General features: G+C 39.1%; 1 protein-coding gene across 4 annotated transcripts in view; it reads right to left on the bottom strand.

The window, feature by feature from the left end:
* Nucleotides 1–16166, bottom strand: part of EXPH5 (exophilin 5) — a 92792-nt gene that overhangs the window by 57893 nt on the left and 18733 nt on the right. Inside the window, exon 1 of one of the 4 annotated variants that reach the window (XM_018059826.1) lies at nucleotides 12281–12588. The exons of the other annotated variants lie outside the window; for them this stretch is intronic. Within the exon in view, the coding sequence (XP_017915315.1) occupies nucleotides 12281–12393 (113 nt within the window). The 5' untranslated portion in view covers nucleotides 12394–12588. Of the gene's footprint in view, nucleotides 1–12280; nucleotides 12589–16166 lie in introns of those variants that run through there. 4 annotated transcript variants of the gene reach the window in all.

The following is a 16166-nucleotide window of genomic DNA, read 5'->3' as shown; positions in this document are numbered from 1 at the left end:
TTAATGCATGTAAGGCCCATATACCTGCTCTGGCACAAATGAAATGCTAAGTGAGGGTGATCTGCAAAATGACAGAACAGGCAGTGAAGGGGTGGATGGATGGAGACTGGGGAGTGGAACTTGGGTTATCTCCTTCCTCAACAGAGGTGGATGGCCAGCAGTAAAGAGAATTTCCCTTAGGCTTTTCCTTTTCCTATAGAGAAACTCAAAAGCATCAAGTTTACTGTGGGCCACCCACCCCTCTTGAATCTCCAAGTTGCACTTAAATTTTTAGTAGGATTGTAAGAAAACCAAACCTTGCATTGCAGATTTCACAAAAAGCCTAAATACCACGTTAAAGATAGCAGTGGGGGTATAGGGTGTGAGGGGCACTGGGTAAGACTCACTGATGTCACTGGACTAGCCCTCACACTGCACTGAATGCACTGGCTGATGCTAAGATTTGGGCACACGATTTGCTAAGCACGCTGCATCAATTTTAGTAGAAGGTCTAAAGAATATTTATTGTTTTCAACTCTATTAAGGCAAACATACATGAACTGAGAAGAACCTTAAACCTGATTCCAGTCTAACTTCAGAGAGTGATTATTCATTCAATGATTCAACTAATATTTTTAAAGCACATATTATGCTCCAGGCACTGTTCAGGAAGCCTGGGATACATAAGTGCACAAAAGAGACAGTGCCAAGCCTTCCTGAAATTTGTAGTCTTTCTAGCAGTATTTCCATGGCCACCTCCTTGGCCCAAGCCACCACCATCGCTCACCAGGACAAACATAGGAACCCCCTATTTCTCTGTGTGCTTCCATTCTGACCCTCCATCCAGCTTCTACACAGCAGCCAGAGTGACGTTTTAAAAATGCTAGTTAAATCATGCATTCCACTTCCCTGCTTCAGTCTCTCCAGGACCTTTCAATCATACTTAGAATTCCAAACTCCATGGTCTTCAAGTCTGTACAGTATCTGGCCCTTCGCCTTTTCTTCAATTTTCTCATACTCCTCTCCTCACCACTCAGGACTTGGCCTTCTTTCTGTTCCTCCAGCAAGCCACTTGCCATTTCCTCCACATGGTATGCTCTTCCCTATTTTGTCTCCTGGTGGTTCCTTTGTGTCGTTTAGGCCTTAGCTAAAATGTCACAACCTTAGAGAGGCCTTCCATGACTCTCCAAAACTATAATCATTTTCTATCAAATTAATTGGCTTGCCTTTCTTAATCTCATTTATCATCATATGATTTCATCTTCTTCATTTATTTTTTTATTGATGAGAATATAATCCATAAAAGGAAAGACCTTGCCTGTCCTGTCTTCTGGAATGATGTCTTATATAGAGCAGGGGCTCAGTAAGCCCTTGGTGAACAAACGAACATGAATGTTTCTTCTCTGTGGACCAGAATTTCTTCTTCTGTTATATTAGGGGTTTGAACTAGATGTTCTCAAGGATGCTTTCTAGTATTTTATCATGCTAAGGCTGCATGAAAAATCTTGCCTGTGGTTATACAGTGGTAAGTGAAAGAGCTAGGCTTCCACCTAGGCTCAGATCCTACTACCTAGCATAACATGTGTTGAGTGAATACAGTTATTTCCAGATTGTTTTCCAGAGTCTGAATTATCAATGCTCACTTGTCTCTGAACTTTTTTTCCACAATGGGTGTCTTATCACTGAATCGCCATCTCCCTAAGCAGAGTGCCAGATATTCTGAACATACAACAAACAATGATGAAGTACTTGTTGAATAACCCAACAAAGGAACACAAGAGAATTAAAAACTAGAGTTTATAGCCTTTGCTTCTCCCTTTTCTCTTTACATAGATGCTCAGACATCTTCCACTGGAACTTGTAAGGCAATTGTTAATTAATTCAAGTTGACTGTTACGGTTTTATAAGTATAGGAAAGTTGCTCAGAGCTACAGAATCAGATATGAATGCCTCTTGTAAGGCTGTTATGTTACTAGGACAACTGCAAGGCAGGTTAGAGCCAATAAATTCTGATCAATAGATAAAGTATATGATCTCAACATCTAGATTTGTTTCTTATTCATGGCTTCTTCCCGAAAACAACTAATCCTAAATTCTGACCACACTGTCTACACTGCTCGTTATGTAGCAAGACAACTGTACTCATGCAAATCTGGTGCATCCTTCCTCCATTTTCATGAGTGAGAACTCAGAGCATGTTTTTTCTCATATTCAGACAATTTAATGCTAATTCTTATAATGTGTCCTGACAGGAAAAAAATACAGAAAGAGAAACAGTCTCAGAGGAGCCTAGGTAGGTCTTACAGGAGCCTAGGCAGGAGTCTAGGCAGTTCTTTCTTTCCATGAAAGAAAATGATGCCCTCATAGTTTCATTCTGGGTCCAGACAGAATGGTCGCAAGACTATATTGCCTTCACTGTAATTAATACCCACAATTATCATACTTGACTAATTCATTCTCTGTATCATAAAAGCTTAAAGATGTTAGAAAATCAACTCAAATCCAGTATTTTGGAAGTAGCTTTAACTTTAAGGAACTTAATGTTACTATATGAGACTCTCTCCCCTAGATCCCTTCCTACATACTGACCAAATAAGTAAGCAAAGGGGGAAAGAAAGATAGTTCTCAAATGGTTATTCAGTTTTTGCTTTGGGATACAGAACTTAAAGAAAATGCTTGAGGTTTCCTAAATGCCACCACCATGAATGGCCCCTGGGTTGTCACCAGGTATAATGGAGGTTCAGAAAGTCCATGACTTGCAAACCATTACCCACTGAAGGATTCAAAGAAAGTTTGACACGGACATCAGTTAAAGTTCATTGGTTTGGATTACAATTTGTAATACAGTCTGAAGTAACCCTTATTCAAAGGGCTGCTGCCTTTCCAAGTCCTCCCTAGAAAACTTGCCTCACAATGATCAGCTTGGGTTTAAAGGGCTTTCCTCCATCTACTCACCTGACAAACCAACATTCCATTTCATCAGAAATTACTGCAGAATCACATCCCAAAGGGCTTTACTTTGAACATTTCCCCTTGAATCATTGTGCTGAATATTATCAATGATAATAATTATTATTATTATGATCAGTTATGTCTGCTTTCATATGGTATTATTCAGAAGATCTTATTAAGTTTTGTCTTTAGATTTAGTTTCACTTATTTACCCAAACATACTCCTGAGAAGCACTCCTAGAATTATTCCATAATAAAATCAGTACCTGGGGTGAAATGAAGCAATGCCAGCAGTACAAATATTTGTCTCTACTCCAAATTATGTAACTTATTTATGGAAACTTAACACTTAGGTAAAAGGAATTTTATTGGCAATACTGTTATTAGGCATTATTTACTCTCATTTTAACTCAGATTCTAATGTCTAAAATTTTTCTTTCTCATAACAAAAAAAAATTGTGATCATTCTTTATAATGTATTAAATTATTTATCATAAAATCTTAGTGGTCTTTGGAGAAAAGGCCTAAATGAAGCTTTGTTCCACAATGAAAATGATATTGTACATCAGAGGCTGAAGTGAAGTGAAGTGAAAGTTGCTCAGTTGTGTCCAAATCTTTGCGACTCTGTGAACTGTAGCCTGCCAGGCTCCTCTGTCCATGGAATTCTCCAGGCCAGACTACTGGATTGGGTAGCCATCCTCTTCTCCAGTGGATCTTCCCAACCCAGGGATCGAACCCAGGTCTCCCACATTGCAGGTAGATTCTTTACCATCTGAGCCACCAGGGAAACCTGCCATCAGAAGCTATTATGTACTTTACATGAATATGTCTCAGTGTATCAAGAAGAGGTACAGAATTATTCTCAATCTATAAACAATCAGTGGTCAAAAATGAAAAGAAATCTAAGTCATAACGAAGCAGTAATGCCAGATGTATTTTACAGAAGACAAGTAGAAATGAAAGAACTTTTACTTGGTATTGTAGATGGATATGGCCTATTCTTTATTAACAATTACCTTAGATTTTAAAAGTTATTCTCTGTTTGGTTTTGAATCACTTTGACTTTGCAAAAATGCTTGTTTTCTTTTAGGTAGGATATGATGAAATAATGTATAGCATAGAAAAAGAAATCTAGATATCTGGTTTCCTCCCTCTTGTTTTGCTTTGTAAATTATGGAATGGATGTTTTACTGATATCCAAAAATAGGACTCAAGCCATAGAGGCAATGAATTAAACATGGTGGTAGATATGTCTGAGAGACATAGACTGCTCTTCTAGCACAGAGGCAGTCCATGATGTGTTGGGAGCCTGTTTCACTTATAGCAAAATAGTCATGGGTAGTTGCTGTGCTTTGGGTCATGCAATTCAAAATTCTTCACATTCCTGGCCCTAATCAACTAAACCAGGGATTTATGCTTAACCCCAAAGCTAAACATTAGCAAGAATGCTGTCTAACTGATGTGTTCTATTTTGGAAAGTGATTAATCACATCCTTCTTCTTGATATGTCTTGAAATCATTATTACAAGTAAAACAAACTAAAGCGACACAAAGACTGAGATACACAGTGAGAAGGTGTTAAGCAATACCGTGAGTAGAAGACATGAGGCAACAGAATATGGAACAGGCAGAAGCCATGCAGCAGAAAGGAAAGTGGCAAGAAGAAAAGCAGCTGTGGCCAAGGATGTGATCAGGGAAAAGCAGAGCAAAGGAGCTGAGCCACAAGTCTGGTAGCTTTTCAGCTTGGTGGATTGGCACCAGAATGTTGCTATGCTGCAATCACTGTGTCCATTCCCAAGGACTGGTTGTACAGGGTGAGCCAGTTTTTTCCATACTTCCCCACTGCAGACTTACAATAGAGTGTCACTCATCACTTAAGATAAATTACAGCAAGCTCCTTGTCATCTGAAAGAGTATAGTGAAAACAGCCAGCCATAGCAACATGTAGGAAACTGTTTACAAGGGTGGAGGCAGGAAATTTCAAATGTCAACAAAACTGACTTTGATTTGCTATTATATAATTTTTAAGCTCAGTTTTTTTCTAATTACTAAAGTGAAATTACACTCAGTTCAGAAGACGTGAAAATTACAGAAAAGCTTGGAGGGGTGGAAAAGTCACTCAGTCTCCACAACCAGAGATACTGCTTTGTGCGCATATGTCCATTGAGCATTTTAAAGCAGGGGTAATACGATGTTACACTGGGCCTTGGCCCGTCTTAATTTTAGCTGAGCCATGAAAGCAACAGATTCCACATACCCAAGTGAACTGTGAGAAGACTAGTAAGGAGAATTTGCTTGGCAGGATTTATAATAACAAAGCAAAAAAAAAAAAAAAAAAGCCAAAGACTTTATCTTACATTTTCTTCTACTTTTATAGTTTCCAGTCTTATGTGTAAGCCATTTGAGTTGATTTTTGTGTATGCAGTAAAACAAGGGTTCAATTTCATTCTTTTGCATATGGATATCCAGTTTTCCCAATATCATTTATTGAACAGACTATCTATGCTTTATACCTTGTGTATTCTTGACACTCTTGTTGACATATATGCATAGATTTATTTCTGGGCTCTTTGTTCTGTTCCACTGGTCTATATGTATACCTTTACACCAGTATCATACTATTCTAATTACTGTAGCTTTGTAATATATTTGACAACAGGATGTGTGATATGATTTCATGGATATGGCACCAAAAGCCAACAAAATATAAATATAGCCAACAAAAGCAAAAGTAGACAAGAAAGACTTTATCAAAATAAAAATCTTCTGCACAGCAAAGAAAATACTCAGTAGGTTGATAAAGTAACCTATGGAATAGGAGAAAATATGTTCAAATTATATTTCTGATAAAGGAATAAAATTTCTAAGATATACTGTTGCTGGCTGAAGGTCATGTCCCTGGTAGTTAGGGCCTGACAAAACGTGGTCCACTGGAAAAAGGTATAGCAAACTACTTCAGTATTCTTGCCTTGAGAACCTCATGAACAGAATGAAAAGATATATAAGGAACTCCTAAAACTCAATAGCAAAACCCCTAATAATCTAATTTTTAAATGGGCTAATGTCTTGAATAGACATTTCTCCAAATAAGGCATACAAGTAAATTATAGGTATATAAAAAGAATCTCAATGTCAACAATCATTCAGTTCAGTTCAGTTCAGTCGCTCAGTTATGTCTGACTCTTTGCCACCCCATGAATCACAGCATGCCAGGCCTCCCTGTCCATCACCAACTCCCGGAGTTCACTCAAACTCAGGTCCAACAAGTCGGTGATGCCATCCAGCCATCTCATCCTCTGTCGTCCCCTTCTCCTCCTGCCCTCAATCCCTCCCAGCATCAGCCTTTTCCAATGAGTCAACTCTTCGCATGAGGTGGCCAAAGTATTGGAGTTTCAGCTTCAACATCAGTCCTTCCAAAGAACACCCAGGACTGATCTCCTTTAGGAAGGACTGGTTGGCTCTCCTTGCAGTCCAAGGGACTCATTAGGCAAATGCAAATTGAAACCACATTGAGATATTGCCTCACACCTATTAGGATGGCCATTGTAGTAGTAGTGGTGGTGGTGGTGGTGGTCGTGGTAATAGTAGTAGAGGTAGTGGTAGTAGTAGCAATAGACAAGTGTTGGCAAGGATGTAGAGAAATTACAACCCTTGTGCACTATTGATGGGACTCCAAAATGGTGCAGTTACTAAGGAAAACAGCAATGGAGGTTCCTCCAAAAAATTTAAAAAATAGAATTATCATATGATCTAGCAATCCCACTTCTGGGTATTTACCCAAAGTAATTGAAATCAGAATCTAGAAAAAAAGATATTAGCACTCCCATGTTCACTGCAGCATTATTCATAATGACCAAAATGCAGAAACAATCTAAACGCCCATCATTTACCAATTCATCATAAATGAATTGGTAAAAGAAAATGCGGTATATACATATAATAGAATATTATTCAGCCATAAAAAAGAAGGAAATCCTGTAATATGCAACATGGATGAACCTTGAGGACATTATGAAATTATAAATGAAATAAACCAGTCACAGAAGGACAGATAATGCATGATTCCACTTACATGAGGTTTCTAAAATAGTCGAACTCATAAAAGCAAATAATAGAATAATGATTGCTAGGGCCTGGGGGAAGGGGAGATGAGGAGTTGCTAATTAAAGGTATAAAACTTCATTTATTTATGAATTAATTAATTCTAGAGGTCCACTGTATAACACTGAGCCTGTAGATAACAATACTGTAATGTGTACTGAAAAATCTGTTAAAGAGAGTGGATCTCATGGTAGCATAACAAGTCCCTTTACTCACCCACACTGGTTCAGAAGAGCAGAGACACGGAGTCTTTTTTTTTAAAGCTAGACTTCAACAGTACCACTGTCTGCATTTTCATGATGTTTGCTTTTTAAAATCTTCTTATAAGATTAAATCTTTTGTTGTATTATTAAAAATTGATAAAATGTATGAGAATTTTAAAATACTAACTTATAAAATTATATGTTTAATTTTTAAAAATCTTTGTAAATAAATAAAGCTTATCTTAAAAAAAAAAAAAAAAACAGTACCAGTGAAAGAGCTTAATATATGTTCCTTAGAATTTTGGGGAAAGGACAACTGGTGTCAACTCCTGCCTGAGAAGCAGGAGTTTGAGAAACAGGCCAGCCACCCAGCCCAGAATGTGGGAAGTAAAGGGAGACGGAAGAGAGACTGCTCAGTCCTTACTTCCAGAGTTTCTCATGCACAAACACTTCTTTGCGTTTCCCACGGATAAGACCTGGACCACAGGAGAGGCTGGGGCGGGGAACGAGGTTGTCTTCATTTTCGTCCGTGAGAGTTGGCTCAGGAGGTGAAGAAATCTTAGTAGAAAGGCTGTGAATGAGTCACAGGATTCCTAGGGACATGGAGGAGTTGACAGAGAGCAGGGGACGGCACATGGCTGCATCAAGAGAGCTGCAGAATAGAGCATGAAAACCCCACCTGAGCCCACAAGAAGCAAATTTAAACATCGGCCCAGCTTCAGAGAGCATGAAGCCAACCACACTACCTCTATCCCAGGCAAGCAAGAGCTTTCTAACATACACCCTGACCCCATCCAAACATGTACCTCTCCTCCCATCTACCTTCTATTTCAGCTCTGGAATAGACAAGAGCCATCTCTGAGGGGATGGAGGGGAGAGGCTGACAGGGTAAGGTAGGATCAAACTCTCCCTCACCGTCACTGCCGCAAGCTGTGGCTGTGCCGGGAAAATGGCTGCTCTCTGAAAGACACTGGAATTCATCAGGGACTGGACAATCTAACCATCGTATTGAATTGAGGCTGTGTTTTGTGTCCTCAAGTGACCAAAGGATGCTTATCAGCTGAGAGTGGGCAAAAAAGTCATGGGACAGCCCAAGTTGTTATTCAGTGGCATTTCAAGGCAAAACTAAAGGTGTTTTCTGATTATATTCTGTGAGTCTTGATTGCTCAACATGCCTGTTATACACGTACGTATTTTTAAAAAATGTTTTTAAGCTACAAAAACTTTTTTTTTCTTTTGCAGCCAGCACATCCCACTTAGCATTATATTAAGAATGCTGCACTACGTCAGTATCCTTTTACCATTGTGACTTTGTGCCATAGGGTATGTACCAGCTTCCCTAATATTATACATGTGAGTTATTTCTAAGTTTTCATAGCCATAATGTTGGAGTGAACAGAATTCCAACCTAGCATTGTGCACCTCTCTGATGAATGTCTTAGGATAAATTTCCTTGAAGTAGAATTGCCAGAAAGGATAAACACCCTTTAATGACTAATGAAACATATTGACAAATTGTTCTGTGGAAAGCTTATACCAATTTTTCTCCAATCAGCAGATTCTATATCTGTATCAATTATCCCATGTTCTTGCCGACAGTAGTTATTATTGTTATTAGTCTTGATAATCTGATATCTAATAAGGAAAAAGAATTTTTTCACAAAATTTTTTCTTTGATTATTGGAGAGGGTTGAACTTAACCTCATATGTTTATAGGCTCTGTGTCATTTTTTAATGTCTTACCTGCTTAACACCTTTGCTTATTATTTGTAATTAACAGGTGTCATTGAAAATATTAGTTCTTTTAAACTCAAGGCAAAGACCAAAAGAATGGCAGAGCTGGTAATTCTTGGTGTTTGCTTCAAAGTGTAGCTCACAGACCAGTCTTTGTATCATAACTGGAGCTCCAGTTGGCCACTGCGACATGCCACAGAGCAATGCAAGCTGTTGTCTTCAGTGCACCTAATTTTCTTGGTTGTTGCCTGCTATTGTTGTCTTGCTTCAGTAGAAGTACAAAGAGAAGCATCATGTGGCCCGATGCCCAGACATTATTGCCATAGATACTCTCCAGTGCTATCTTCATCTTTTCCCAGCCACTCGCCTCAGACTGGCATGGTTGCATAACATCACTGTCTGTGCTTCCATAAAAGTGCTGGGTTTGGATGGTGGGGACAATCAGATGATGGGTTCTGATCCCTTTGTTGCTGGGGCTGATCAAATAACATCTCTGTGTCTCATTCTCCTCATCTGTAAAACTTTATGATCAGATTTCACGATTACCTATCTGGACTAGTTTTTCATTACACTCTCATTTAAATCCTATGTGCCAGCCATCCAAAACTTTTTGTCATGCTCTGTGGGCTGTTTTCCAAGTTTCTCTTCTGTTTGCAATGCCCTTGCTTACACATTTTTCCTTTGGTCACATGACCAAAAAACTGGGTTGGCTCTTAGCTAAATGTTTGAAAGAACCAGGGCTGGCTGTTAGCTAAATGTTTGAAAAATATTCTTTGAATGGAGAAAAAAAGAATTCAATTAAACTATAATGAGAATCTAAATTTGTAAGAATGATTTGAAGACACTAGGAAATTTAAGATCTAACAGTGGGAAAAGATACACACAAAATAGCTGTGATATAGACCCAATAGATTCTCTATTCACAGCACTTCTGTGAGTGAGTTAGTGCTGACCCCACAAATCAAGGGCTCAGTCCCACAAAACTAACTCCACTTCAGACACCAATCTCATGCCCAGACTTCCAGTACTTCTGACTGATTGGCTGTAAATTGGGGTTTCCCCAAATCCCCTCTTAAAGGTTGACAATTTATTAGAACAGCTTACAGAAACCAGGTAAATAGTTTACTTACTATCATTAATTTATTACAAAGGATATTTTAAAGGATACAAATAAATAGCCAGATGAAGAGACACATATGACAAGATCCAGAAGGGTCCTGAGCACAGAAGCTTCTGTCCCCATGGAGTTTAGAATATGCCACCCTCCTAGCATGCAAAGGCATTCTTGTTCACCAACGCAGAGGCTCTCTGAACTTTGCTGTTTATTGTTTTTATGGAGGCTTCATTATGTCGGCATGACTAATTAAATCACTAGCCATGGTGATTAAGGGGGGGGGCCACTAGGGGGATGGCTAAAATTTCCAGCCCTGTTATCACATGATTGGTGCCTCTCGCAACTAACTCCCATCCTCCAAGAGTTACCGCACTGTGTAAACTCAGGTGGTTGAAACGGGCTCATAATGAATAACAAGAAATACTCCTCTCACCCCTCCCACCCAGGAAATGTCAAGGGTTTTAGACTTTCAGTGCCAGGAACTTTGGATGAAGACCAAATACATATATATTTCTTACTATAGCACAATCACATAGTAGAAAACCAAAACTCTTGGTTTGGGATCATAAAGAAAGATAAGATTAATTCTGACTACAGGCTGGAAAAACATTCCTGAAAGTGGGTCTTAAAAGACAGATAGAATACAGATTGGAGAATAAGCCCTGTTAGGGCAGAGTCTGAATCCATGGTTGTTCCTTACTAGTGAAGCTCATCCCCAGTGAATATTGGAATGGTTTGGACAGTAGGTACAGGGTATGTGTGTGTGCGTCTGTGTGTGTGTGTGTGGCTGTGTGTGTGTGTAGAGCTGAGGAAGGAGGATGCATGCAGACCATCATTGGCAGAAAGTAATCTGAGCAAAGGACACGAAGTAGGAAAGTAAAGAACTTTGTTTTTTTTTTGTTTATTTTAAATGGTTATAGGGAGTTTACATTTGCTGGCCTTATGTCAAGAAAGATTATCCAAATTTACTCATGGTGATCAACCATTATCTATTAATATTTTTAATACTGTCCTGGTCATTGGATTATAAAGAAGAATTACCTGAAATTCTCTCAATTCTTTTGTACATATACATGTAAATGTCAATACTAAGATCATGCAAGTCTTGTGGAGACTCCTATGCTCTCATGTAAAGAACAGACCTTGGAGGAGAAGCTAAAGATTTCTTTTTGTGGCCTCCAGCCTGTCACTTACACAGCAGCTAGTGACTGCTCCTTGATGAAGCAGATTCAGCTGAAAGCCTGAGATATGGAGAAAGTGTAATGCTTTCTCCATATCTTCTGATAAGACAGAAGTTTTATCAGAAGTGATTTTGTGCTGCTCTGGTATTTATCATACACAGAAAAAATATAAACAGTTAACCTAAATCTCATTTTCCATGCAAAAGATTGCTAAAAATTAGCAAACATTCAGCAGAAGTTACCAACGATGAATAGATCTCTGGGGAGGAGGAGGAAAGGAATTCAATTGACAGAATGCCCTAGCAAGCCAGCGGTTTCCCACAGTACATAAACATCAGCCTTTTTCCTTAGGACTTTTGTTTCTAATATTGACATGAATAGCTTTCCTGAATTGAAGATTTACATATTCCAGCTAAAATTAAAGTTCAAGTAGTTTGTTATGTAGATTTGATTCAATGGAAGCATTAACAGTCATAATTGAAAATTATTCTCCCTTTATACACCTTCCATTTATCCACATCCAACCACCCTTCAAGGCCAGTTTCTTTATTAAGTCTTCAGCTACTATCCATCTTTCTCTCATGCTAAAACCCTACTGTCTGTACCACCCATTAGGTACTTAGTCATGTGTAACCTTATATTATTTACATTTTCACAACTTGTCTGCCCAAATGATAGGTTATAAATTTCTCGGGTTCTGCACTTTGCATTTACCAAAGAAGTCTGCATAGCCCATGCAAATAGTAGGTCTTCAAAATATTTGTCAACGATTTCTTATTTTAATAAAAATATCACTAATCTTGATCCTAAAACATGTTGGGATTTATTCAAATTAAATACTGTTATGATAAACTTGGAAAGGGGTATACTTTTTATCATCGTTCCTGCTGAAGACACCATTCTCAGTCTTGCTGCTTTGAACCGAGAGGTGTGCGTTCAAAATATTCAAGCAAAGTCTGAAAGACCCAGGACCAAATGGTCTGCCAGGGCCTTTAGCCTGGTGTACAGCAGCTTACCTGATGGGTGCTGAGTAGCACAAGGCAGAATGATGCTTTGCCTCTCTCTTCAGTGACTCTAGACAGCTTCCAGACAAGATTTCCAATGCCTTGGGCTGGTGGACAGGGCACATGGAAGACAGGGGATCATCTCCCACTTGCTGAAGGTGAAATACAATTCTGCTGAGTCCAGAATGAAGAGAATGGTGCTGCTGAACTTCTCAGAGGGAAACAGACACTCGAAATAAAATGTCTTGCTTCTTTTTGGAAGGGGAGGAGAAGGTATTTTAATGATCAGTCAGTCTTAATTATTTTTACTTGCAATTGGAGAGAAATAAACCTCCTGACAGAAGTCCAGAGCTGAAGGGGAGGAAATGAAACCCCTTGCAGCTTCCTCTGCTGACTGAGCACCTGCTGTTGGGCAGGCTGTTCACCCTGGCTTGGCCATGGGGTGGCTCCTGTAGGCCAGTCAGTCCCTTCCTCTCCTGCTTTCTCCTTCTCCCCAGATTCCTATACAGGCCATCTGGAGCAGGGGAATAAGTTTCAATCTCCCTTGTTCAAAACAGAATTCTGTTTAGAAATCTGCTTACTCCTCCCTTCACCCGCAATCCTGGTCACAGGCCCAAAATGAATTTAACTGTTAGGAGATAATACTCATCGAGAGATAATGTATCTTTTGTTTCTTTAGGTAAATTTACTCCTAAGTATTTTATTCTTTTCATTGCAATGCAATGGTAAAGGGGACCATTCTTAATTTCCTTAATTTCTCTTTCTGTTTTGGCATTGTTAGTATATAGGAATGCAAGGGATTTCTGTGTATTAATTTTATAGCCTGCAACTTTACTATACTCAATGATTAGCTCTAGTAGTTTTCTGGTGGTGTCTTTAGGTTTTTCTATGTAAAGGATCATGTCATCTGCAAACAGTGAGAGTTTTACTTCTTCATTTTCAATCTGGATTCCTTTTATTTTTTTCTTCTCTGCTGTGGCGAGGACTTCCAAAACTATTTTGAATAGTAGTGGTGAGAGTGGGCATCCTCGTCTTGTTCCTTATTTTCGAGGAAATGCTTTCAATTTTTCACCATTGAGCATAATGCTTGCTGTGGATTTGTCATATATGGCTTTTATTATGTTGAGGTATGTTTCTTTTATGCCTGTTTTCTGGAGATTTTTTAAAAAAATCATAAATGGGTGTTGAACTTTGTCAAAGACTTTCTCTGCGTCTATTGAGATAATCATATGGTTTTTATTTTTCAATTTGTTAATATGGTATATCACATTGATTTGTGAATATTGAAGAATCCTTGCAACCCTGGAATGAAGCCCACTAACAAAGCAACTGACAAAGAATTAATCTCCAAAATACACGAGCAGCTCATGTAACTCAGTACCAGGAAAATAAACAACCCAATCAAAAGGTGGGCCAAAGAACTAAACAGACATGTCTCCAAAGAAGATATACAGATGGATAATAAACACATGAAAAGATGCTCAACATCACTCATTATCACAGAAATGCAAATCAAAACCACAATGAGGTAACATCTCACGCCAATCAGAATGGCTGCCATCAAAAAGTCTACAAACAATAAATGCTGGAGAGAATGTGGAGAAAAGGGAACCCTCTTACACTGTTGGTGGGAATGCAAACTGAAATGAAGGAAAGCCACTATGGAGAACAGTGTGGAGATTCATTTAAAAACTGAAATTAAAACTGCAATATGATGCAGCAATCCCATGTCTGGGCATACACACCAAGGAAACCAGAACTGAAAGAAACACACGTATCCCAATGTTCACTGCAGCACTGGTTACAATAGCTAGGACATGCAAGCAACCAGATCCATCAGCAGATGAATGGATAAGGGAGTTGTGGTAGATATACACACGGAATATTACTCAGCTATAAAAAAGAATGCATTTGAGTCAGTTTTAATGAGGTGGATGAAACTGGAGCCTATTATACAGAGTGAAGTAAGTCAGAAAGAGAAACACCAATACAGTATATTAATGCATATATATGGAATTTAGAAAGATGGTAACGAAGATCCTAAATTCAAGACAGCAAAAGAGACACAGATGTAAAGAACAGACTTTTGGACTCTGTGGGAGAAGGCGAGGGTGGGATTATAAGAGAGAATAGCATTGAAACATGTATATTGCCATATGTGAAATAGAGGACCAGTGCAAGTTCTATGCATGAAGCAGGGCACTCAAAGCTAGTGCTCTGGGACAACCCAGAGGGTGCAATGGGGAGGGAGGTAGGAGTGGGCTTCAGGATAGGCAGACACATGTGCACCTGTGGCTGATTCATGTCATTGTATGGCAAAAAACCACCACAATATTGTAAAATAATTGTCCTCCAATTAAGATAAATTAATTTTTAAAATCCACAAGAATCTAAATAGCACAGTGATTTGGTACCCATGTCCAACTGTTTAAAAAATAAGTCTTCCCTGAGACCACACATAGGGTTAAATGACCTCTTTGTCCCTGTGTGAAAGTGTCTTATTATTTACCACATTATAGTGAATATACTGTTTTCAAATCCATCTCCTTCACTACATTAAGAGATTGTAGAGAGAACTTTAGTATGTTTGGTACTAAGCCCCATGGTAGGATCTTAAGTACTGTTATTCAATCACTAAATCATGTCTGACTCTTTGCAACCCAGTGGACTGCAGCACACCAGGCTTCCCTGTCCTTCACTATCTCCTGAACCTTGCTCAAACTCATGTCCGTTATGTCAGTGATGCCATCTAATCATCTCATCCTCTGTTGTCCCCTTCCCCTCCTGCTCTCAATCTTTTCCAGCATCAGGATCTTTTCCAAGGAGTCAGCTGTTCACATCAGGTGGCCAAAGTATTAGAGCTTCAGCTTCAGCAGAAGTCCTTCCAGTGAATATTCAGGGTTGATTTCCTTTACGATTGACCGGTTTGATCTCCTTGCAGTCCAAGGGACTCTCAAGAGTCTTCTCCAGCACCATAGTTCAAGAGCATCAATTCTTTGGGGCTCAGCCTTCTTTATGGTCCAACTCTCACATCCATACAGGACTACTGGAAAAATCATAGCTTTGACTACATGGATCTTTGTTGGCAAAGTGATGTCTCTGCTTTTTAATATGCAGTGGTTTGTCACAGCTTTACTTCCAAGGAGCTTCTTTTAATTTCATGACGGAGGTCACTGTCTGCAGTGACTTTTGGAGCCCAAGAAAATAAAGTCTGTCACTGTTTCCACTGTTTCCCCATCTATTTGCCATGAAGTGATGGGACCTGATGATATGATCTGAGTTTTTTGAATGTTGAGTTTTAAGCCAGCTTTTTCACTCACCTCTTTCACCCTCATCAAGAAGAGCTTTAGTTCCTCTTCACTTTCTGCCATTACAGTGGTGTCATCTGCATATCTGAGGTTGTTGATATTTTTCCTGGCCATCTTGATTCCAGCCTGTGATTCATCCAGCCTGGCATTTCACATGAGGTACTCTGTATATGATTTAAATAAGCAGGGTGACAATACACAGCCTTGACATACTCCTTTTCCAATTTTGAACGAGTCTGTTCCATGTCTGGTTCTAACTGTTGCTTCTTGACCTGCATACAGGTTTCTCAGGAGGCAGGTTAGGTAGTTCAGTATTCCCACCTCTTCAAGAATTTTCCACAGTTTGTTGTGATCCATACAGTCAAAGGCTTTAGGGTAGTCAATGAGGCAGAAGTAGATGTTTTTCTGGAATTCTCTTGCTTTTTCTATGATCCAGTGGATGTTGACAATCTGATCTCTGGTTTCTCTATCTTTTCTAATCTAACTTGTACATCTAGAAGTTCTCGGTTCACATACTGTTGAAGCCTAGCTTGAAGGATTTTGAGCGTTACCTTGCTAGCATTTGAAATGAGCATATTTGTACGGTAGTT

This window comes from Capra hircus, chromosome 15 (assembly GCF_001704415.2).
Source record: "Capra hircus breed San Clemente chromosome 15, ASM170441v1, whole genome shotgun sequence".
In the NCBI taxonomy this organism is placed as follows: Eukaryota; Metazoa; Chordata; class Mammalia; order Artiodactyla; family Bovidae; genus Capra; species Capra hircus.
This window is presented reverse-complemented; position numbering and strand designations above follow the sequence as displayed.